Source organism: Falco peregrinus, chromosome 6 (genome assembly GCF_023634155.1).
Source record: "Falco peregrinus isolate bFalPer1 chromosome 6, bFalPer1.pri, whole genome shotgun sequence".
NCBI lineage: Eukaryota > Metazoa > Chordata > Aves > Falconiformes > Falconidae > Falco > Falco peregrinus.
This window is the reverse complement of record NC_073726.1, coordinates 67935262-67959490: the sequence shown is the minus strand read 5'-3', so window position 1 is coordinate 67959490 and position 24229 is coordinate 67935262. Positions and strand designations below refer to the sequence as shown.

The following is a 24229-nucleotide window of genomic DNA, read 5'->3' as shown; positions in this document are numbered from 1 at the left end:
AAACAGAACAGAGGATGCAAGGATCTGACACGCATTTTTCCCTGTAAACTTTAAATCTGCACAGCTATTTTAAAACGATATATTAACTGGAAGAAGTTAATTGCCCTTTTACCATCTCGCACCAGTTGAGCGGAGGATCAGTCACTACTCAGGAGACTCGCCCATCAGATTCCAAGAGTCCCCACAACACATAGTTCCTATTTCAGCAACCATTTTTAAGCACAGATTGTCAGTCATGCTGAAGATTCTTGAAAATGAATGTATTTGAAGACAAGTCGTTTATATTTTCATTGCACCTGTCAGTGGTTTGCTGTATTAGGTCATCTAATGTATAGCAACTGCTTGTTTCAGATTTCCATACGTAAAAGGTGAGCTTTTACTACTTGCAAGTTTTAAATAACGTCAGTGTTGTGTGTGGGTGGCTCATTGCTTGTCCCTTTCTCATTCATTTAGATGCACTGCAGAGATGCTACTCTATACTACTTGAAAATGCAATTGTTTGGCTTGATGGGGGGGAAAAAAAAAGCTTCTTTGAAGACATCTGGCCTTGGAACTGTACCCAACAGATAGGGAGGTAGAAAAGGTCCATATAATATGAAGCACTCAGTAGAAGAGACAGATCATTTCCTATACAAAAGATAATTTAGCTAAAACCAGAATGAATTCTATCATCGTATAGAGATACAGAAACCACTTTTCATTATATGCATCGTGTTTTCTTGAAAAACATTAACCAATGTTAAATGTTAGTGAATAAGTAAACAGTAGTCCTACTTAAAAATGAGAACCAGGGCACCAGGCAGATAAACCCTGGGCAATCCACAGCCTGAAGGGGGGCAGTGACGGAAGCCACAGGACAGTGCCCGCACAAGCTATGCCATAAACCGGAGCACAAAAATGAACCAATTTTGTACACTCCTAATGCATCATTTTTACAAATAAATACTGACACAGTGGTAAGGTCAGCAAAACATAGCACAGGAAAAAACGCCTGGAGAAAACAAATACTTTTGAAATTTGCCTTATGGGTAAGAGCAACACATCACTTAGCTACAGCCTGAGGTTAGGAGGCCAAGCATAGCTGGATCTGCGCTTGAAGACTTGGACTTTGCCCGCCTTTTGGGATTGTGGCAGCTCAGGTAGAGCATAGAGGACAGACAAAAGCATGAAGCTCCCATGAAGCCAGGATACAGGTGAGAGGGCTCAGGAGAGAGATGTGGCCCGCGCAGGAAAGAGGAAACCGGCTGGTTGGGGAAGGAAGCAAGGAAGAAAGTGGGGCTCAGATACAGAAGATGGGAAAAACAGGGCTAAACAAAGAGAAAGCCAAAAAAAGGATTATTTAAGCCATTTTGTAAGTGTGCAAAGCTAAACCTTCCTTTGAAAACAAGCAAAAAAAATTAATAAATAAATATCAGTTAATTTGTTCTTTGTAAGCATTCACTACAAATTGCCAGAATGCAAATATATTCCCATGCTTGGTGTGCAATTGATGTTTTCCTCTGCAATATTTAATCTCATTTATCAAGCTTCTTAGTACAAATTAAGTTACAAGGTAATCAATTAGATTGAAAACACAGCTTGTTTCATTGTTTTAATTTTGCACTGTAAGCATATTCACCCTAATTTAACAATTAGCTAATCAAAAACCATGAAGTGTTTATGTAGCTTGGCTTTTTGTCATTCAAATTCCCCTCCTGGATCATTGCAAATGCATCAGCCAGTGGAGTCTCAGACAGAGTTTTAAAAGCCTGGCAGAAAATGCATGCAGGGAAGGAAGAGGGGAACGTGTGTAAACCACAGTGTGGTGCTGGGGTTTGAAAAAGGAAGGACTCTGGAAACTGTGGCTCTTTTCCAGAATAATAGACAAACTGCCTAAGGAACTGTTTTCTCCTGGGATGCTTTCTAGGAGGACTTCTGCCGAAGTCACTGCTTTACAAGGTTAGAGCAGCATGGATGAGCTGCTTTTGTACCTAGAGGAAGCTACAGCTGCCTCCCTGTAGCTTCAGAAGGTTTTCCCATGATGCAGGGGACATACCGAAGGTGATGAGTGCAGAGGGAGTCCCTCAGGTGTGACATGGCTGCCTGTGATGGAAAAGAGGACAGAACTGGGTGGGTTTGGGGTTTTTTTTGGTTTAGGGCTTTTTCTAATTACTGTTAGCTGGGATGAAGTGCCTTTTTCTTCACAGAAAAATTATATTTCTTTTAATTTATAAAAATAGTTTGGATGTAACAGTTCCTACATTTTGCTTAAGTTTAGATCTGCATATTCTGCAGTTAATGTCTTTCCATGTTCTGGTGGTTTTGATCAAAAAGATGATTAGGGAGACTGTATACCTGGGAGCCTGTTCTCCAGTTTTATGGACGTGGGTGTTTGGAATGGGGGTTTTTTTGGTGTTTGGGTTTTGGGGGTTTTTATTTGCCTGTTTTTAAACTTTTCATTACATTTCAGTAAATTGAAGTTTGGAGTTATTTTCAGTGAAGTTTGTGCTTAGCTGAGCAAGTCAACATTTTCTGACCGCCACGGGAGAACAGGTGAAGACCAGCCCTAATGACACAAAGCATGCACCGGCAGTATGAAGGCTGGTAAGAATAGGAGCAAATGTAGGAGGAGTTGCTCTCCCGAAGAAGAAATGACCACGCAGGTGAGAGAAATTCAGCAAGCAGTGTGATGCTGGCTGGGGCCAGAGGAACACAGGTTCACCACGTTGTCCAGTCTTCTAAAGGACATCCTGAGGGGAAGCAGGAGGGGGAAGCAGCAGAGTGACAGAAGCGGGGCACAGCATGCTGCTGGGCATGGCCGCAGGACGATGGGTCAATATTGGGCTTCGCTTGTACTACAGACTTTCGTGTTTTAACACTACACATGGTAACGTGATCAACATTTGTTTCCAGCTGTGTTTAGGTGGAAGTGATCCAATATGACTCTTCACCCTGCCCCTGTCCCCAAGCCCTGCTTCTCCATGGCCAGCAAGCAAGAGCCAGACACTTCCTCTCCCAAACACAATTTCTGCCTGTCTAGGCAACATCGTCTTCTGGGATCACATATGGGATCTAGAACTACAAGGAAAAGTGTTTGTTCTTGGCATTATATTTGTGATTTAGATAGATTATACCTGTCACAGCCCAGTAACTGACAGTGGTATTTTCAGTGCTTTGCCTAGATACAGGAAGGGAATAGCTAGATAACATTATGAGCTCTAGTTGTATATTTGTTAGTTTATCTGCCCAGAAAGGGAAGCAATAAAGATCTGATTGCTGGCCAGCAAGGACAGTTTTTCATTAAAACAGCTCTGATTTGTTTATTTGCTACTGTCCTGCAACGATTGACTGTAACATTGGAATGATTTTTATTTTCTTCCTTGTTTTCCCCCACAAATAAACTTCCTTGCAACATTCAGGACAAAGTTTGCTATGTAGAACTGAACTCTGCAAAAACAATTCTCATCTGCACAGCAATATCCTTTGCATTAACTTTACGAACACACAAAACAGCTACATTTGAAGTGCCTGGGAACGTAGCTAAAATGTTCTCTTCCCCCCTACGCAAAGGCCCAGTCCCATATGCAAGTATAACATATTGCCAAGAAGCACACACTAGGAAAAGCAAATTAATGGAATGCTATACTTCCACTGATTTTTGTGATCAAAAGAATTATGCTGTATTTGCAGAGAGCATGAAAAGGCTATCTGTTTTATACGTGGGTGTAAATTCAGCAGAATTAGACGTCTAAATGAGACAGAAAGGAAGTCCTCTCAGCTGCTCACATAAAAAGCCAGAAAGCAGAAAGATATAAACAGATGGTCTTGAGATTTTCCAATTACAGACCTTTTTGGCAATATACAGCTGGAGGTATTCCAAGCATTTGTCACTTTGACACCGCTTTGTGGTAAGTAATGGGATTCTGGTACTTATAAATTCTGAAACATGCTGCAATTTGAAGACCAAATCCAGCTATTGAAATCAAAATTATCACTCAAGGAGTTAAAAGCCACATTTTAGAATAGGTACCACACTAACAGAAGCATCTCAAATGGCATAAAGAAAACGATTTTTAATTTGATGCTTATTCATAGATTCACTAAGATTCTGCAATAGAGCCAGAGGATATCAGCAACTTTGAGCAGGCTGGGCATGATCACACTGCTGCTGATGCTAAAACTGAAACCTGTCAGAAGGATAAGAGGCAGACTGCTAAACACAGCATCCCAGAAGATGAAGAAATCCTCCATCCTTCAGGGAAGCATTTACTGTAAACTTTTGTCTTCTGTTTGCAAGAACACTGCAAACCACGGAACTTTGAAATACACGTTCTTCCTTTTGGTTGGGTTTTAAAAATTTCTTTTAAAGAACTGCAATTCTTTAAACATTCAATGCTTAAGGATGTCTTATTTTGTCATTTGCAAGTCTTATTGCTAGTAGGTTATTAAAAAGGGATTAGTTAGCACTGGGATGCACAAAATGTGTATAAATAGAATTGAGTGGGCACCTCATACAGGAGCTGAGAGCAGTGTGTGTGCGTGCACATGTCTAAAATGAGAGCTAGCTTTAGCATTTGGACAATTGGAGCTCTTGGAACTCTCAGATTTATCTGTGTTCCCACATTTTGACTTACCACAGCAGCTAGCAGTGAGGACTTGAGATAATAATTCCATGAAGTAGCAATCACTGATGCACAAATCTTCCATTTTTGAAGGGGAGAACCCCCCCACCCCCAATCCTGTTTTTTGGGGGGAAGAAATTAAAAAGTAACTTACAGCATTTAGTTTATATTATAACTGTATAAAAGCATAGTGTATTAGTACTCCAGGTTCTCATTTCACAGTAGGTAAATTAACTATGTAATGACATGCTCAATCCTACAGCTATAGGTATTACTACCTTCATATTGAAGTGCACTACAGAACCTTATCAGACTCAGAAGAGAAACCCAGGTACAGAACCACATACTTTCCACCCTCACCAAGCTATTCTTCCAGGTTATTCCAATGTGAAAACTGAAAGAGAGCTATAAAAATGATTGTGTTATATAATAAAAGCTAAGAAAAGAGAGGAACAGAGTAGGCATAACTTCGTTACGCACAATGATGTGGAGATTTCAATACCAAAATTTGTTTCAGAATCTGAATTTTGGCTCAGGTTTCCAGATTATCCTATTCAGTGCAAAACAGGGAAGAAATTAATTTTAGATTTATTATGGCAATGATACAACTATAAATACATACGAAAAGACACAATACTCACCACTCAATGGAAAACATTACTGAGGAATCTTCCCAAAACCAGTCCTAATGCTTTCTAACATAATGAAAAACATGGCTATAAATTAAAAAATTGCAGCCCATACAAACCAGGAATGGAAAGAGTTGCTAGGGTTTATTAGACTGGTTAGGAGCAATCCAAACTTAGGACTTCTGTCCAATGATGTGAATCTTTACACGAGAAACCTGCTTTCAAATCTAGAAAATAAAACCTGGGCTTACTTGTTATTGGTGGGTCCCGTTGCCAAGACATCCGATTGCAACTTCGGGAAAAATCCTTGTTCATATTTCCCCTGGCCAATCTTCATATCAAGTAAGTGTGGGTGGATAGCTGTGTGATCAATCTTCATGAGCCGCTGCTCGATGGATTGGGCTGCAAGTTACAGTCACAGGTGATCACCTGCGTTAGCGATACATCTGAAGACATATGCTGTGACAACAGAAGCGGTCATGCTCCTATCCCTGAAAACACTCTAAAAAGTTCAATAGTGACTAGTGACTTTAGATTCAGAAAACTGTCACTTACAGAAGTGAGGAAACATCTGTGCTATTGTTTTGTTATTTTGCTTTTAGTTTCTTCATCCAACACAACTAGCACTGGCACAAGCACGTTAGCTGTTAAGCAAGCAGGTATTTACAGAAGCCTACGAGATGCGTTATGAGTTAACAAGAGCAGTGCAATCTTTCCCTGCAATTCAGTGTTTGGTTTTAACCCTCCTTCAGCAGACTGGAGACCTCTGAGGCCAGCTGCAACTCTGTGGGGTCGGGCACCTCCCTTTGCCCCAGGCACATCTCCCTGGGCAGACCCATAGGGGTGATACCCGAGTTTTGCAAATAGCTGGCACCTATTATAATGGTCCTCCACCTGAAATTAGATATGCCATTACGGGATGACAGGCTTTCAAAAACCATAGCTAACTGTGGCAAGGCCTAAGCAGCACCAGGAAGATGAACAGATGCTTGGAAACAGGGGACGGTATGGCAAGACCAGAGAGGGCTCCCCGGGAATCTCGGCTCCGCTGAGATAATGTGGTTCAGTCATTTGCTACAAGGACCTGAGGATTTCATCTCCGATCTCGAGCAGGATGAAAATAAAATCTGTCACCCTCTCAACATTGAGTCAGATGCACTGTGAGGGGAAGGGGAAAGGAGGTGTATGGGGGAAATCAGCATTTATTAGCAACTTAAATATTCAATTTTTGAATAAAAAATTCAATCCATTACTGGGCAGGCCCATTCTTTTCAGCATATCACAAGTGAATAAATATGCAAAATGCAGAAACTAAATCCATTTTTCATTTGTCAAGAACAACACAGAACTCATTTCCTGTTTTAGAAAACTGTGATGGGAATGAAACTGTTATAAGATTTACATATACTACCACCAGAAACTAAGCAGCTTTCCCCTCTAAAGAAGCAAATAACTTCACAGGCTTTTATTTTGGAGAAAAGGACCGGGCAGTGTGGGGTCAGAGGGTTTGAAGGGTTCTGAAAATAGAAGGTTAAACAAACAGGTGCTGGATCAGTGCTAGGGTCACATATAGTGTGAATGGGAAATATGAAGTAAAGTTGATATTACTATCAGTTTGCTGCTTTTCACAAGATAGAAAATGAGGTTCCGGTGCCACAATATCTACCAAAACTAGACGCTGAATAGACAGCCGACCTGCAAATTAGAATTGGTTTTAGATAGAAAAAGTTAAGCAGACACAGGATTTTTATTTCTGCCATATTTGTATCAAGTAAAACACTCTGAAGGAATTAAACAAAAAAAAGCCATGAGAAATGTGTTTGCCCCAGTTCATTAATATGTGTCCCAACAAATTTAAGAATATAATTTCCCTGTATTGCTTGGAAATGAAACAAATACTTGCACAGTAAGGAACTCAAGTATAATTTGAAAATGCCTCCTGTGACTGTAATGCAAAAAAATCCAAATCTTCAGTACATGGCGTTCATTAACTCTGAGCAACTATTGCTGGAGCTACTAAATATGCCACACAGGATTATGTCCTCGGCATCCCCCGCTGCTCTAACCAAATGACATAAGGCAAAAAAAGGTCTTTTTACGGGAAGAGGGAGGCAAGGCCAGTGGAGCAGACACCAGGGCTCAGCTCCTCAGTGTGGCTGGCGGTGGTCGCACCACCACAGTGCAGGAAAGCTCTCCTGGCAATGGAAGAGGAGCTGCCTGAAATGAGAAATGGTGAGCGAGCCCAGCTCTGTGGTTTGGTTTGTATTTATTAAAGGCACTAGCCTAGGAGAGCTCGAAGGGAAGGTAAAGGCACCTGCTGTTTTTGGTGTTTAAAAGCATACTGAAGTTTTTGCCTAGGGAAAATAAGGACACTGCTGAGTCCTCCTCAGGTAGCTCTGGGGCTTCCTCACCAGCTGCAGTGCTCAGATGACTGAGGGCCTATATTTCTTTGCGGCTGACATTGTTCTTTTGAATATTTTACTAGCCTGTCTGAACGTACCTGCTTCTTTCAAAGTGCTGCATTTCTGATAGTTGGATGTCCGCAGTGCAGGGGCCCTTACATTATACAGCCTTATTTTCTCAATTCGGGAGTCAAAAACTCGCAGAAAAGGGTCCTTCTCTTCCCACTGGGAGATTATCTTATTGTCTATGAAGGTTGCGAACATCTGTGTTTCGATGAAGTGTGAAAGGAATGGGAGGTAAGGCTCAGGTTGGTCCGAAAGGAAGGAAGCCTGAAATACAGAACAGCTCATTAGTGCCACGTTCCCACCCGACATTGACACAATGAGCCATCCTCTGGCAGAGAACCGACCCAGCAGCCAACGGAAGGCTTGGACAAGGCTTCCCCACCACAAAAACAGCTCTCAGAGAGATGTGAATCTGTCTATGAAGGGGCCTGGTTTGGGGGTCGCGTATTTGGTCCACAACTGTGAGAAATAAGCAGTCGGGAAGGGTTTGTGACAGCTACGGTAAAGGGAATATGAAGTTACTGTGCTGCCAGCTTTTTCAAAGTAGCCTAGCAGCTACCGCCTGCAGGAACAAGCCCCGTGCAACCCACAGCAGACCACCACCACGTGTACCCACTTGGGACTTCTGGTCTGCGCATCCCTGCTGGGAACCAGATTGCTTATTAAGGTGTCATACATAAAGGGGTGTACAGTGCTCTTCAGCTAATGCTCTTTTGTGAAATTACTCAGGGCAATTAGTAATGAATTTCCAATTTAAACTGAGTGTGTGCCTAAGTCTCTAACTGAGCTTTGGAAACCCTAACCTTAACAGCCCATTTCATTGTAAAAGTACTAGCAGAGATTGCCTAAATGACCCCTTCCTGTTGAATGCTGCACAGCTCGGTGCCTGAATACAAACATGACCAATAAAAGGCATGGCAGCATTTTTTTTATCTGACTCAGATCAATATTTACTCTGTTTCTGACTCTTCATCCTTCTACCATTCTTGTTAGAGAAGGACTTGTATCTGAAAAAGCTGATGGCTAAGAACGCTATCTACTTTGCAGAGTCACTTGGAAATAATAACTGTGCAAGCATCCCAACATTTCTCATTCCTTTTCTAGCCTACAGTCTCTATTTCCCCATTTATAATCTCAGCTTCCTTTTCATGGGACTCCTCTGCCATAACGATGCGATAGCCTTCTGCAGAATAATACTAGCCATTAACAAAAAGTTCTACTGTGATATTAGGAAACAAGAAAAACCAGATTTATGTTTTGACTTATGTGTGCACCTCTCCTCTCAGCAAACAAAAAAGAAAAGAAAGTAAAAAAAAGTCACTTTCCATTGCTATCCTTCCCCCAAACCCACGGGAGAACCCTCACCAGCTAGGCAGAAGCCAGCCAGCTTGGTTCGTACAAGCCAGGTTGGCTCTGACCACCTTGGTGGATCTGCATCAATTTACTTTGGCAGGCGATCTGACCCTGCCTAATCAAAACGGACAAATCTCTCAGTGAGGCAGATGAAGAACGGTGGATTAAAGAGTACCTAGGCTACATATATGTAATATAGCCATTCTCCCTCCCTCCCAAAAGCACTTTCAGATGGAAAAATGAATAGGCAGCTATCTTTACTTTGTCAAAGTTTTGCATTTGTTCCCTGTTTGTCAGCCATGACTCCATATCAGGGGCAGCCTGAATGACGAAAGCCTCGTAGTCTGCAAACATCTGTGTGAAGCGGTTGGCGAAAACCTCACGGAGCTGCACGTTCAGTTTGTAGTCCCTCAGTTCCACCTCCTCACATGGCAACTTCCCATCCTTATCCTTCTCCACGAGGGGAGCCGTGATGGTCATTTTTTCCATTGTCACGCCCGTTCTTTTGGCGAGGGCCTGCAAGCGGGCGATCGTCTCGTTGCCTTTCAGCAGCTCGTACATGTTGAAGGCATTGCTGGGGATGTTCCCATTCTTCTTGTCGTTCACCAAGTCACTAAGAACCAGGTTCTTGAGTTTGGTGGCACTGTTGCTGCAGTGCAGGTTACCCTCTGGTGGGATCCCAAACTGCAGGAGAACCTCAGAGATTTCCTGGATAAACTCCAGCTTGTTGGGGAACTGGGGGAACTCCTCTGGTAGTTCGATGAAATGGTTATCAATGTCTACAAAGCACAAATTTGCCTGAAATACAAAGAAAAAATTCAACATGGACGCTCAGCACTGAATTGGCTCCTCTGCTAAGTAGTCCTATTTTCCTAGGGTGTTTCCAGACAGAAGGGTAAGACTTTACAGGAGACTTTAGCTGTGTTGACTAGCCTATGACATTTCAGACTTCAGTAAAGCTGAGGGCAATGATTTAATGAATAAATCAAGCCTCCTGCCCTCTCCTGTTTCCCCAGGACTTGCAAATCCTCAGCTTCCCACTACAAAGATTTGATATCCCCTCCCAGACCAGCCAAGGACACACCAGCAAGCAGGATGTGCAGCACCACTTCTCAGCCCACATAAGTACTGTTTGTGTGAATTACTGCATTTCAAGGGCATGTTTATTTTACCAGGATCCAACTGCAAGAAGCCTCTGTAGCCATACTATCAAGGAACGAGATGTTCAGTGAGAAAGATGACACTGTTACAAGCAAAACCACAAAAGAGGGTCCCATGCAAATCCTTTGGGATCATGTCTGAGCATAGCTTGTCCACTGGAGGTTAACCCTACTCCCCCTTACCCCTCGTTTCTGTGGAGGCTTTTAATCTTGGCAATTCCTCTGCCTGAGATTTAAACAGCGTGCTCTTAGACAGCTTTGTTATGAATGGAGAAGGATCTCAGCCCATGAGATTAAAGCTAAGTGAAGACATGAATCTAGCAGAGCAGATACTTTTACTAAGAAATAGTCAATGGGAGGGTGGAAGAATCCTACATAAAAATTAATTACACTGCAAATGCACCCTCAGGAATAATAGCAGCATGAAAAACAGTAATCGATCTTTTCTGAACCACGGCTTACATCTGAAATTCACTCTCTGAGTGCACTGTGCTGAATAAAATCTTAAACCAGGTCAGATTCCCAAGGTGCTGAGCCCTGACAGGTTTTACCCTGGCATAAAGCTGCAGAACAGGAGATGCAGAAATCCACAGGGCAACAGCAGCGCCAGCAGCAGCAGCAGGTCTTTGTTAGCCTGACTTGGCCATCAGCACAACTCCTCTGCCTTCTCCAAGGCACTTTTACTGTTTTCTACTTCTCACCAAACACGACATTTTTGTCACCAAACCAACTAATCTTCAGAATATGCTAACAGAAAGGACTTTTCCTCCTTTTCTGAGGAGGTTATTTTTCAGCAGAACAATATATTCCACAGCAAACACTGTTATCGGATGTTTCAGGGACGTTTGACATGAATCACCTTTCACATAGATACTTTAAAGGGTATTAGGACTCATTTAGTTAAGCAGAAATGTCCCTTCAGCTCACTTTTCCACAATAAATTTGGACTGTACAAAGAAAAGCATTTCTTCATAAAAAACAATTTGCTTTACTTAACCATACAGCTATTAAAGAGTTGTGCTATGTGTTGGTACGGTTCTTTAGCTCAAGGACTGTCTTCTTATCTATCAATATTTCATTTCAAAGGCTTTTTAATTTCAGCTCTGCATATCATTTACAAAATTTGAAAAATGAGATTGCGATTCAAAAAACCCTTGGGGAATTGGTCTCACTTCTCTCTTCAAAAACATCTGATGATTAAAGTTAATGCAGAGAGATTAGTAACCTTAAGACAGCATGATGGCCAGTTGTTAGAATTTTTATCTCTAACAAACAAATGGTTTATATTTAGAGCAAGAGCTTGAAAAGCTAGCCCCTGGCCTGAACAATAAAGGAACGCTAAAGCAAACAGTGCTTCATCACTGCTTGCGCATTGAAGGATATTCTGGTTTTAATTGTCTATAGGAATTTGAGATTCAAGATCTTCCTGGTTCAATACCCCTTCTTTCTTTCCCTCACCCACAGTTACTGGACCTGTGCTGTTCATAAATGCTGATATTTTTCACTTGTTTGTTAAACATCATAATGGGAGGGGGGCCAATTTCCACCCCACTATTCCTTTTCCCTCACTGGTGATACTGAATTTGTTATTGCAGTGATGCTGCAAGCCTATTGCATTAAAATCTTAATTTAAGGAAAGTGACAGCTTAATCTGCTAACTAAAAGCATGTGACTAATAATTTTAAAAATCACAGTAATTACACAATATTAGCATGGTTTAACTGAAAAGCGTAGCTAGGTACCAGCTTTGTTTCCACACCAATGCAAATTTCATACAATTAATTTCATGTGATTGGGCCATTGCATTCATGAGGTAAGACCTGATTTGCACTGTTACATGCCACCGAGGCTAAGAATCAGTCACCTCCACCTAACACTTCAAATAGATCTCTATTAAAAACTGTATTATCCTTGCCCTGTGTTTACCCTTCCCCTTCCACATACCAACTCCTGCTCCTGCATACTCTCCTCTGCTGCTGCTCCCACCTGCCTTCTGTCAGAGCACCTATTTGCAAGCCTTAGGGACTCTGCCTCCAGGAGAGGTCTCCAGATGGAGCTGAGCATGGTGCTGCCACTGTCACGAGATGTTACAGCCACACAAACAGTTATTCTTAGGGTTCCCATGGATTTTAAGAAGAAAGCCAAGTTAAAAAGCATGGCATGCTCAAGAGACAGGTCCAGCCACCATCTCAAGTGCAGACAGGCTAGCCATAGCCCAAAGACTTTGCAATACAGAGAGTGGTCAGTGGCCAGGTTAAAATGCGAAGCAGTTCTAATCATCTTGGTCAAATTTTGAGGGGAAAAGCTTCCATTTCATTCTCTAACACCAGTGATTTTAACACCTAGATTAGGACAACCTTGCTTTCCCTTTTTTCTCTGTGGAAAGAATTGATAGACCAGGAAAAGTTTTCCCTTCCCATTGCACAGGACAGAAGATCTTCAAAAGACTATCGTTGGAGTGAGTCAATATTTTGAAAGTACACATGCATGTATGCCTCTGAGTGGTTTGCAGGCACAGTATTAATGCAAATCTGGTTCGTTTGAGGCCAGGATGCTGGTCTAGTAATAAGACCTCAACCCAGCAAGGAACACACAGGCTCACCCGAGGGTGAGATGAGGCTGGAGGGATGGGGCACGCTTCTCAGCTGCAGCAGGAGGATGGGGACAGGTGACACCATCTAACAACTGCATCTGAGATCCGGATTCACAGGGACCATCCCCAAATGAAATGTTCTTTAGTTCTGTCAATAGGACTGTGACACTCACAAAGGGTTAACAAAACCTGGTGAAGCGTGTGATGCAGGGAAAGCAGAGAAACTTTCAGCATCACAGCAAGAAGCAGAAGAAGCATTTAGAAATCTACATAATTAGCGGTACTCATTAAAGTCAGAAATGGGCCAAGAAGGGCTGCGGAGACCTCCTCTGCTCTCTCACTCCTCCTGGCAAGCGGTCTTCACAGTGCCACAAAAGCCTCCTAACACCAGGCATGGCACTTTCCAGCAGACATTCACGAAAATATTAGTAACATGTTCCAGAGTAACAACCCCAAAGGTGGAGACTGACCTCCTGAGGCAGCTCCAGCTTGGAGCGGTCGGTTCCCTCCTTGGACTGCAGCCCCATCAGGTAGGGAACAGGAGCATCCAGAAAATGCAGCAGAGAGGCAGGAAGGATGGGGACATACACATGCTGCCACTGAAAAGGGAACAGCAGCGTTGTAATCCCCTCTGCCACCGTCATCAGACGCTGATAATCTGGACAAGGAGAAAGAGAGAGAGAGACAAAATTATCTTTCTGTGTTTTGCTTTTGAAATCTGGTTGGTAAGGACATCAGTGACAAAACAAGACAGAATCCATGTTTATACAGTAAGATGTTCTTTTGAAAATAAGACAGTATTTGAAAACCTTAAACATTATTTAATTTATCAAAACTCATTACCCTTAGGAAGAAACTGCTGAGCATAAATATTCATATCTTATCTAGGTCTATTTCATTATTATTAAATTATTTTATTAAAAGGATACCAAAAGTTCTCTCTATAGTGCAGATAATACCATAAAAAGCATGTATTTTTCCAAGGAAAAGGAGGAGAAAGAAGTGAACATCGAGGAAACACTGTGGTTTCTTGTTTGCTCCTGCCTGTCTGCTTCTGCTCCACTTGCTAATACTCCTAAGGTTGAGTGTACTTTTCAAAAGACTCTTCTTGGCCACATTATCAGCAGAAGTTTACACTCCCTGTTTAAAACCACTGCTTTTAAATAAAATCCAAACAGAAGCCTAACAGAAATCCAGTTCTCAAAAATATTCTGTACAGCTAGCGTATTTATATTGCATTATTTTCCCAAATTTGTGTTTAATCCACTAGTTCACTGCTTTGCAATGTTTTTCTTCATGCATTATCATGCATTATTTTTTAAATTAAAATTTAATTTAATTTGATCCAGCTGAGCTGCAAGAACATTTCAGAGTTTGGATAAGAGCAAATTGTTTCTCAAATATGCAGCTGGCGCGATGCAATACCACATCCAAGTTATTAATATAAATGAGGAAATCAAAATTTGAGAACACAAGTTTTTTAAAACAAAAAACTAAAAAAAAACACAAAACACAAGTTGGTATTAAAGAGATGGCCATTCCTACAGTGAATCTCAAACTGCAGACAATCCATCACAAAACAGGTAAAGACTGCTACTGCTGGGTGGTTGCTGCTGGTGAATGTGAAACCAGACGATTGCTTCTACTCCACACTAGAACAGCTTTTGCATTAATAACAATGCCCCCCAAATTTCTAAGAACATGGAAGTACTTAAACCCAAACTCCTTGGGAATCTAAATTTATCATGAAGCAGCAGCACATCTCATTTAACGGTAAAGACAGGAACACCAAAGCACAAGTTCTTAAGTGGCTTTGAACTTGCATGAGGTGTGGAGTCAGTTCCGATTCCCATCCTGGGCCCCCACTACTTGTGAAAGCTTCTTTTTGCTGTTTGCAAAAGGACTTGCTCCCCCAGCTTCAGTGCACAGTTACATCACCAGTAAGCAGCACGAGTGGCAGCAGGGATGTCTCCTCTGTGGCTGTACCCAAACCCAGCTCTCCTCTGTGCCAGGCAAGTCTCACAAGCTTTGGCTTGAGCAACCAAAAGATTTTCACTCTCACCAAGGCCAGACCCAGATCCTTGGCAACACTTGGGTTGTTGCTCATCCCTCCTAGCCCCTCTGCCCCACTCCATGAAATTAAAGATATATGTATGAACGCTCCAGTTATGAGCCAGGTAAGAAGGTTTTTTTCCTTTAACCCCACTGACTGCTTCTGCCTGCGTAGGAATCCAGCCTGGTCCACCCTGTCTCCTGAACAAGCCAGCCTGATACCCTGGCAGACATCAGCAACAGCAAAAGCACTGTCATCTGACGCTGCTCAGCTATTAAGAGGTCACTGGGAAGATGCACTTGAATAAATATGCAAATTAAAACAACAAATTGCATAACCCGTTCTCCTTCTTGCTAGCAACTCTCTGTGGAAAACCCACCTCGATCTGCAGAAGGTCAGCCAGCAGGGCAAAAATATTTTTCATCTTGTCTTACTAATAGCTAGTCACTCAACCTTCAACATGATTTTCATGCATACAAGTCAGTCTCAAGGTTACACCTCAAAACCATTCCCAGCTACAGATCAGCTATTTATGAATCTCTCCCTGTGCAACGGTCTATAATTATACACATCCACTGGCTGTCATGTTGAGGAGCACTTATACAAACTCACTTACAATACCTACTAGTGAAGCTTTGGTGTCTGAAAACTTTAAAGGTTAAAAAAACCTCCAAGTACAAAAGGTAGCATGTCTTAGTATGTGTGAGACAATTTCAAAGTCTGTTCTGATCTACACAGCCATGTAAAATAACAGGTCTTCACAGCATAGCTGCAAGTATCTTTTAGGATAAGGGATATTCGACTCTCAAAATCCACGCTGACTTTTTTTGATGCTGGTAGTATTTAACATGGTCACTAGCGCAAGTTTTGTAATTAATTTACTATGAGGAAAGCTGTTTTTAAAAATAACCAAATTAATTGTTACCATCTAGCAATGCTTGTTAGCCATTAGCAGAGAGAAAAAACACATATGTCCACTGAAGAGAAGGATGTTCCCAGGTTCCTCCAGAAAAATCTGGAAATTGTTCTTTTGATATTTGTATAATGAAGGAAGAAACTCTGTTACTTACTTTTTATTTACTTTCAAGCCTGTACAAGGTTAGACACCTATTCTGTAAGGCATAAAGTCTTCTTTGATGGAGAGATTCTTTGAAGGAAGCTTATGTGGCTACTGAGGACAGAAACAAGGGATTTCTCCATTTCCCCAAACCAGAGAGAGAAAAACCAGAGGCAGAACACAAAACCAGGACTGAAGGAAAGAATGGAAGGGGATGGAAAAGCCAGGGTTTGTGCAGACTGTGTATGCCTGCAACAAGGGAAACAGCACTTCCAGATTCTATCCCACCATCACTATTGGACTTTGGTAACTACCTCCAACTGCAAGCCAAGTTTTGCTTGTAATATTATGAATGACAGGCCCGGTCAGCCTGAGTTTAGGAAAGGCAGATCCTGCTTGAAAAACCTGATCGCCTTCTATGATAAGGCAACCTGTCTAGTGAATGAGGGCAAGGCTGTGGATGTTGTCTACCTAGAGCTTAGTAAAGGCTTTGACGCTGTGTCCCACAGCATTCTCCTGGAGAAACTGGATGGTCATGGTTTGGATGGGTGTACTTCATGCTGGGTAAAAACCTGGCTGGGTGGCTGGACCCCAAGAGTGGTGGTGGACAGAGTTAAATTCAGTTGGCAGAGAGCCACAAGTGGTGTTCCCCAGGGCTCAGTAGTGGGGCCAGTCCTGTTTGTTATCTTTATTGACGATCTGGACACAGAGATCAAGTGAACCCTCAGTAAGTTTGCAGATCACACCAAGTTGGGTGGCAGTGTTGATCTGCTGGGGGGCAGGCAGGCTCTTCAGAGGGATCTGGACAGGCTGGACCGATGGGCCAAGTCAGGTCCTGCACTTGGGTCACACCAGCCCCACACACAGTGCTACAGGCTTTGGGCAGAGAGGCTGGAAAGCTGCCTGGTGGGAAAGGACCTGGGGCTGTTGGTCAACAGCCACCTGAACATGAGCCAGCAGTGTGCCCAGGTGGCCAAGGAGGCCAACAGCATCCTGGCTTGTATCAGAAACAGCATGGCCAGCAGGACAAGGGCAGTGATTGTCCCCCTGTACTCGGCCCTGGTGAGGCTGCACCTCAAATCCTGTGTTCAGCATTGGGGCCCTCACATCAAGAAAGACATTGAGGTGCTGGAGTGTGTCCAGAGAAGGGCAATGAAGCTGGTGAAGGGTCTGGAGCACAAGTCTTATGAGAAGCAGCTGAGGAAACCAGGGTTGTTTAGCCTGGAGAGGAGGCTCAAGGGGGACCTTATAGCTCTCTACAACTACCTGAAAGAAAGCTGTAGGCAGGTGGGAGTATTGGTCTCTTTTCCCAGATAACAAATGACCGGACAAGAGGAAATGGCCTCAAGTTGCACCAAGGGAGGTTTAGATTGGATATTAGGAAAAAATTCTTCACTGAAAGTGTGGATAACCATTAGAACAGGCTGCCCAGGGAGGTGGTTGAGTCTCCATGCCTGGAAGTGTTTAAAAAACGTGTAGATGTGACATGTAAGGACATGGTTTAGTGGTGGACTTGGCAGTGCTACATCAATAGTTGGACTTGGTGATCTTAAAGGTCTTTTCCAACCTAAAAGATTCTATGATTCTTCGTGTGCAGAATTAAACCTCTAATTTGTACACAGGACATTTTCAAAGAGAAACTGCTCAAGGATGATAATCCGAGGGTAAAGTGGCCCCTACAGCTTCTACTGCAACTGCTTAGCTGAATTTGGCATGGGTCCGTCTCTCAAACATAACCTTCTCCCAAACTGAAGAAGGCAACAAAGTTGAGTTCAAAGGCTCTGGATCCAGCCCTTTTTTCTGGCAGCATCTGCCAGGGGTCCTTGGCTAAATCCCTGCATCTCACTTGCCTGTGCAGGACAAGTAATCGCAGTGGGGACCCACTCCGTCACAGGTCAGCTCTTCTGCCGCAAGAGCACCATGCTTCAGCCGTGCTTTACAAAAGTCTGGTAATATTCACATGGCTCACAAGATACAATGTAATGTTTAAAATGCAAACCCTGAGAGATTCCTGTATAATTATGAATCACTATTTTGTGCTGGAGAAGGCAAAGGTTTCAGCATTTGAACGTCGGTTCACTATGTTTTTCTGAAAGAGGACAACATTTGACAAATATTTGTCTTGATGTTGATTCTCCATAATACAATAACAAGACAATAACCAAACAGCACAGTATTACAACAGGTACTCTGCATGCAGAAATATCTCCCCCAAAGAGCTTAAAGTCCAAACAAAGACAGTGACTGAGAAACAAAATAATCCTTCTCCTTTCATTTTAAGGGACAGGGTATAGAAGCTCTGATGTGTTAAGCAATTCACAAAGCTCAAGAAAAAAAATTACTTTTCCCACTACAAAGGAGTCTGATATCTCAAAATCCTTCCCATCCTGCAGCAAAGTGAAACCAAGATACTTTGAGAAAGGAGAAGGACATCAATGTTATCCCTGCCCAGAACAGCTAAAACCTCCCTCATTCAGGTGCTACCTCCAAAACAGGTTCAAATCTTTGGTCATAATCAAACAGAAGAGAATTTCACCTGGGACCTTCTCAGCAAATGCCCAATCACAGGATTATTTTAGTGTAAGGCGTGTGTTAGAGCACACACACACACTCATTCAAAGCAGAACCCATGCTCTTGCTGTGATCAGTGCACTGTTACTCTAGTTTCAACGCACCCAGCCGTCCTGGTGAAAGAATAACTTGGCAGCTTTGCAACTCTCTGTTCCAGTAACCTACCAAAAGGTAAAGTAGAAATCCTACCACTGAGCTGGAGTCTCAGCCTGGATCTTCTAAATCCAGTACAATGCTTTAAAAATTAAGACTGTGCTTCCTCTTTCTTTTCTTTGTTATGTCCTGCTTTATATAGGGTTTGAAAGCACTTGGAAGGATTTGAAAAGATGAGTTACCTGGACACGACTTCCTTTCCTCTACTGCTTTTTGAACATGCATAAAGTATAACAGCAGCTTTGCAAAGCCACGTATTTAAATATGTATCCTGGAAGATGATAATCAGATGATGTTTTCAAAGAGTACCTTATCAAAAGGAACAAAACAATTCTAAACAATAGCTTTAAACAAAGCAAAGCCATCAACAGAGAAAACCAAATAAATAAAAATAATCAATGACCCTTCATGAATAAGAGCTAATTCTTCAGAGGGAAACACCTGAACCAGCTTTAAAACATTCTTATGACTAATTGTTTTTCCACACGCTACCTCTTCAGCCAAAGTATCATAAGCAACTGCTGTTCAACTGCCACTTTTTGTAACAACATATGGATTAGCTGAGCCAGGTATATTGGAAGAACTGGAAAACAGAAATTAGTATTTTGCTGTCAGCTCTGAGTGCGAGTCAGGAATGGTGCACAACAATTATGAGACCTGTCTAGGGGCTTGGTACCTTCAGATCTGTCATGTTTATATATAGCATACTGCAGATGAAAGAGGGAATCTGAAATTCACATTTGAGACAAAAATTGTTTATGAGAGCAAAGGTTTTCAAATCAGGTCTCAATAGCTCCACAGAAGAAACACATACAAGCGTTGCAGACTTCAAAGCACCCTGGAAGTTTCCATCTTTCATCTGGTTTGTATACCAGCAGTTACAATGACTGACAAGCCAGACCAGGAGATTTTTCAAGAAACGTTCAGATAAAATGCACAAAAATCCTTCAGGAAATGCTTACAGAACTCACCTTGTACCAGTGCTGCCTTCAGGCAACAAGGACAGGGTGGTGACATGGGGTTGTAAGCAGCAGATCATCCTGAGGGAACAACCCATGGCATCTCAACACCCTTTATCCCCAACAGAAGAGTGGATTTACCAGTGAGTGACAGAGCATGAGTTACAAGATAGAAGCAGAATGGCAGTTTATGCAAATCTCAAAACAGATTTCTAAAACACGATGATCAAGGCGAGCCAGCATCTAATTGCCTGAACTAAGAATTAGCCTCTCAGACTGGGGGTCAGCTCTGGCCCAAGGGAAACATCCTAAGGCTGATATTCACTGGGGCCAATTCTTCCCATTTTCCCTTGTTGGCAAATGCTTAATGGAAAAAAATCCCTTCTACTTCAATAAATTTCCATTTATACAATTTATCTGTGTCACAGCCTGCCATCAGTGGTTCAGCATAAATTAGTTTACGATTAAGAGCAACCTTAAGTATTAATTCCCAGGAAAACTTCAATTAGCTCCCATTACCGTCATGGTTAAGCCTCCAAGAGCAGGGTAAAAGCCTGTGACAAAGCTGACAACGTGGCAGCAGGACAGATGGAAATGCCCCTGATGACACAAGCAGCCCTTTGCTCACCCCTATGGCTGCTGGGGCAGAGCAGCCTCCACGGTGGGCAGCAGCCCTGCACCAGGGCAGTGAGGTGGTGGGGAGGGCACAGACCCCGGTGGGCAGCAGCTTTGCTCAAGACCATTTCTGACTGCCATGTTGTTTATCTGACATCTGCCACGATTGGAACGTAAAGGTCTAATTTAACTTTCTTCTCCCTGTTCTTGAAAGGTACACATGTTTTATAATGGAAAATAATAAAATCCAATCAAAATAATTGGAGAGGTGATGGAGGGGGTGTGTGCGTGCATGCATAGTGTTAAAAGCAGTTGCCCAATCTTCCTCCACACTGCGAATACAAACAGGAGCGGGGCTGTGGTACAGCCTTGTACTAGCTCCTTCTCCTTGTTTCCAGATGCTTTAAAAATTTGACTTTTCAGGCCATACTGACTTCATTTAACAAAACTGAGCAACTTGGAATTAAAAAATGGGTTTGCCTTTTCACCTAAGTTTAAAATAAAAAGAGTGTATTTGATTCTCTGATTATTCTATCCAATTACTTGTCTCATTTCCAGAGGAACACACACTGCGGTTTCCTCTGACTGTGGAGCTGTTGAGGCCTTAAACCCAGGTCTCTTTCGTATATAGACACATTTCGACACCACACAAACTGCTCTCTGCCATAGCTTCCCATTGGTTTTGATGAATACTAGCATGGGGGGCAACTATTTAAATAACAAGCAGAACAGAAGTTTTCTATGTAACTATGTGGTGTAAAAATATTTCAAAAGGCAAATACATCATGAATGTATTCATTTTAAAAAATATCCCACAGAACAGACTTTGCAAGAAAGATCTTTCAGACACTATCTTTTTCTAGGCGATGACTATATAGATGCATACTCATTTGTATTATAATTTCTAAGATTGAAAAATAATAATGCAAAGAATATTTCAATCTTTGAGAAGCAATTATTCAAGGCCTTTGAAAAACAACCTGGTAAATGCTCAAAATTATAATGAGTAGAAACAGCCTAAGCTTTAAGAAGTTTATCTTTGTCTCACCCACACATTCCTTCTCATGTTTAAATCCCTAGAAAGGCAGACGTACAAAACGGATTGCCAAGGTTTCCGCAGAGCCCACAGTTGAATTCATCTCCCTGCAGCAGACATCCTTGGATCCTTGGGAAACTGTAGCAGCTATCACAGAGCAGACACTGCTGGAAGCCTGGACATTCACGATACCCGCACACCTTCATGGATACATGGGAGAGCTGTGTTCTGACTAAAATAGAGGGCATTTGCAAGAGTATTGCAAAGACTGCACCCTGCAGAATAGCTGGGGAAAAGTATCTAATTGCTCCCCGGGGTCTTCAAAGCCTCAGTGTTAAAATCTGGCCCTATTTAAACTCAAAAGTATTGTCTATATGCAGGAAGATGTAACCTGAAGCCACAGGAGTTCTGCTTCTAGTGCTTTCAGGTACAGTTTTCTGTGTCACCTTTGCAGGCCAAATTCAGCACTTAGAGCAGTCTATCACATTTACACACCAACAGAGATTTTGATTAACTCCCTGGAAGTCCACACTGTCTCCATGAACAGTAAAGGGCTTGTCTTTTCAGCCTTGCCATTTAGGCACAAGCACGGGTCTCTGCCAGTTACCCAGCCGTCCTTGCCTTGTTCCGCGTTCTGCCCTAACGCTGCTGCTGCCGCTGCACTGTTCGCTGCTCCCAAGCTGCAAAGATGTTTCACAGCTTCAGACTGAAATGCTTTGATCATAGTGGCTTTTGCCCCAGAAGAACACAATTATCCACACCAACAGTTCCCCAGCTGTGGTTTCTAAAGTCACAGTGAGAGCTCTGTAGCACCAGGCTGCTTTAAAGTTTAAAATGTAAACTTGAGAGAAATAGAGGATTAAGGAATTTGCCTGCAGTCCAACACACTTGGGAGCGAAGCAGCTTAAAAATGAGCTCAAAAAATGCGCTCATGATTCTTTTATGTCAGTCTCTCCACCCCTCTGCTTGACCACCACCGCTGCAAAGTGAAGTTACGGTCCACTACAAACCCTGCCTTCCCCCAGGTGACGGGACACCACTCACCCGTAAACACCACGAACAGAGCAACCAGGCACCCAAAGCTGACTGTAGCAGCCATGGTACAAACAGCTACTCACTGGTCCTGTCCCCACCACACAGCTGTGCCAGATACTCTCCCATCATGCTGGGAACATGTCCAGGGCAAGCTGGATCAAGTCACCCAACGCCTTCACCTCCTCATTTAAATGCCTTTGTTCAGGCTGCTGGAAATGTTATGCCTCAGCTACAGGGTTAAAAATAAACTTTTTCATCATCAACTCCTAGTTCATTAGAGAAAAGACACTCTAGAAAAGCCAGTACAGTGTCTATGCCACCTTCCTGCCAGCCCTTTGCTGCTGTTATCACCAGCTAGGTGGAAGTCCACCTGACCACCATCCTTCCTGCAGGCAGCCTGCTTGGCTATAAAGTTAAGAACTAAAGCCATTTGACCAGTTGTTCCCAGTGTTTGCAGTTTTCATTTCCTCTCAGCTCTTTCTTGGCCACAAAAAGTGATCTGCCTTTAGCAGACAGATGTTTAATGAGAAGTTCAAAGTTCTCAGCAGAGAGCCAGCAGGCTCATTGTATCATCAGGGTTGTGCGGCAATTTATATTGTCACTCAACTTTCCAAAATAAGTCTTTATTCTTTAAAAACAGGAACAAAATTTCTGGCAAGCCTGAATGAAAAGCTTCCTTCCAAGAGGGCTAGGAGAACCACAGAAAAGTCAGCTTACATTTCCCATACATGTTATTAGCAGCCTCTCATGGAAATAGTTTGGTGAACTGAAGCAGGTTTTGTTCCAGTGCTCTCATTTCTTGGGTACTGTAACATTTCTGGGAATTCTGACTTTGGGTGAATAATGTTTTGCTTGAAATTGCACCCTGTGATCACAAGACCATCTTTAAATTCTTGTTGAGTTTGGGAAGGCTGCAGCAAGCCCAGGCCACTGGAAACACGGTCCAGTGAGTCCGTCCTCTTAAAAGCAGAAAGGAAAGGAAGGACACATTTGCAAAATCTTCTCGTGTTCATTACTTTGCAACAAGAGGTATGTAAGCCAAAAACTTCTAAACTTTTTGCCTTGACAGAACTTGGGAACTTGGGAGCTTTTCTCCCTGACAGATCTCAAAGCTTAGGGAGATTTCTAGTAGTAGCTAGGCTGGTTCTGTCTCAAATAGGAAAAGAGCTGCTTTGCTTTCTTTTAGGAATTGCAAGACTGAATTTAAAAGAAGCTGCAGTGCACAATTAGCCAAGCACTCAGCTATCAGGATGTGCCAAAAATGAGGCTTTGCACTTGACCTCCACTCCACATTCCTCACCTCTGGGAACCAGCATTATGAAGCTATTTACATAATCACAGAATTTCCCTAATACAACTGTATGCTTTTCCCCATGTGCCATCAAGTTGTGTCTACATTAGATAGGAAAGTAAAGGTCATGTCAAGGACATCCCTAGATTCACCAATAATAGAGCGAGAGGGAAAAAATATCTGAATTTTGGAGGGCAGAGATGATTAATTATCACAATCTCATTCTTCTTAAAAAAAACCTCAAACAAACCACATTGAAAACAAACAAGTAAACCCTTAAATTATAGCCAGTAACTGGAAGAAAAACATTTATCTAACTTCTCGTGGCACTAAAAACTGAGTCGTAATTACTTAGTGGATATTTTGTATCTGTCTCAAGGACTATTACAGAAGTAATGCATATGCAGGTTGCTCTCCATCTGCACAAAATATTAACAAAATGTAATCTGACAAGCAGATTTTTCCTAATGCTACTAGCTTACAGCAAAAAAAACCCCCAACAAAAACCAAAAAACCTCAGTTTTCAGCGAGTTCATAAGCAGGGACCAGGGTGGGAATGATGAGCAGGGATGGGGAGGCATTTCAGTGGTGTTGCTGCTTAATCTTGAACCCGCTGTCAAGTGGCAAAGGCAGCATAATTCAAACTGAGGAAGAA

At 42.4% G+C, this 24229-nt stretch overlaps 1 protein-coding gene across 4 annotated transcripts in view; it reads right to left on the bottom strand.

Moving 5' to 3' along the window:
* DENND5B (DENN domain containing 5B) overlaps positions 1–24229 on the bottom strand; it is a 118973-nt gene that overhangs the window by 31351 nt on the left and 63393 nt on the right. For all 4 annotated transcript variants that reach the window (XM_055807487.1, XM_055807488.1, XM_055807489.1 and 1 more), the window contains 4 exons: positions 13275–13462; positions 9313–9849; positions 7731–7962; positions 5482–5632 (listed from right to left, as the gene is read on the bottom strand). In XM_055807487.1, the coding sequence (XP_055663462.1) occupies positions 5482–5632; positions 7731–7962; positions 9313–9849; positions 13275–13462 (1108 nt within the window). The remainder of the gene's footprint in view (positions 1–5481; positions 5633–7730; positions 7963–9312; positions 9850–13274; positions 13463–24229) is intronic.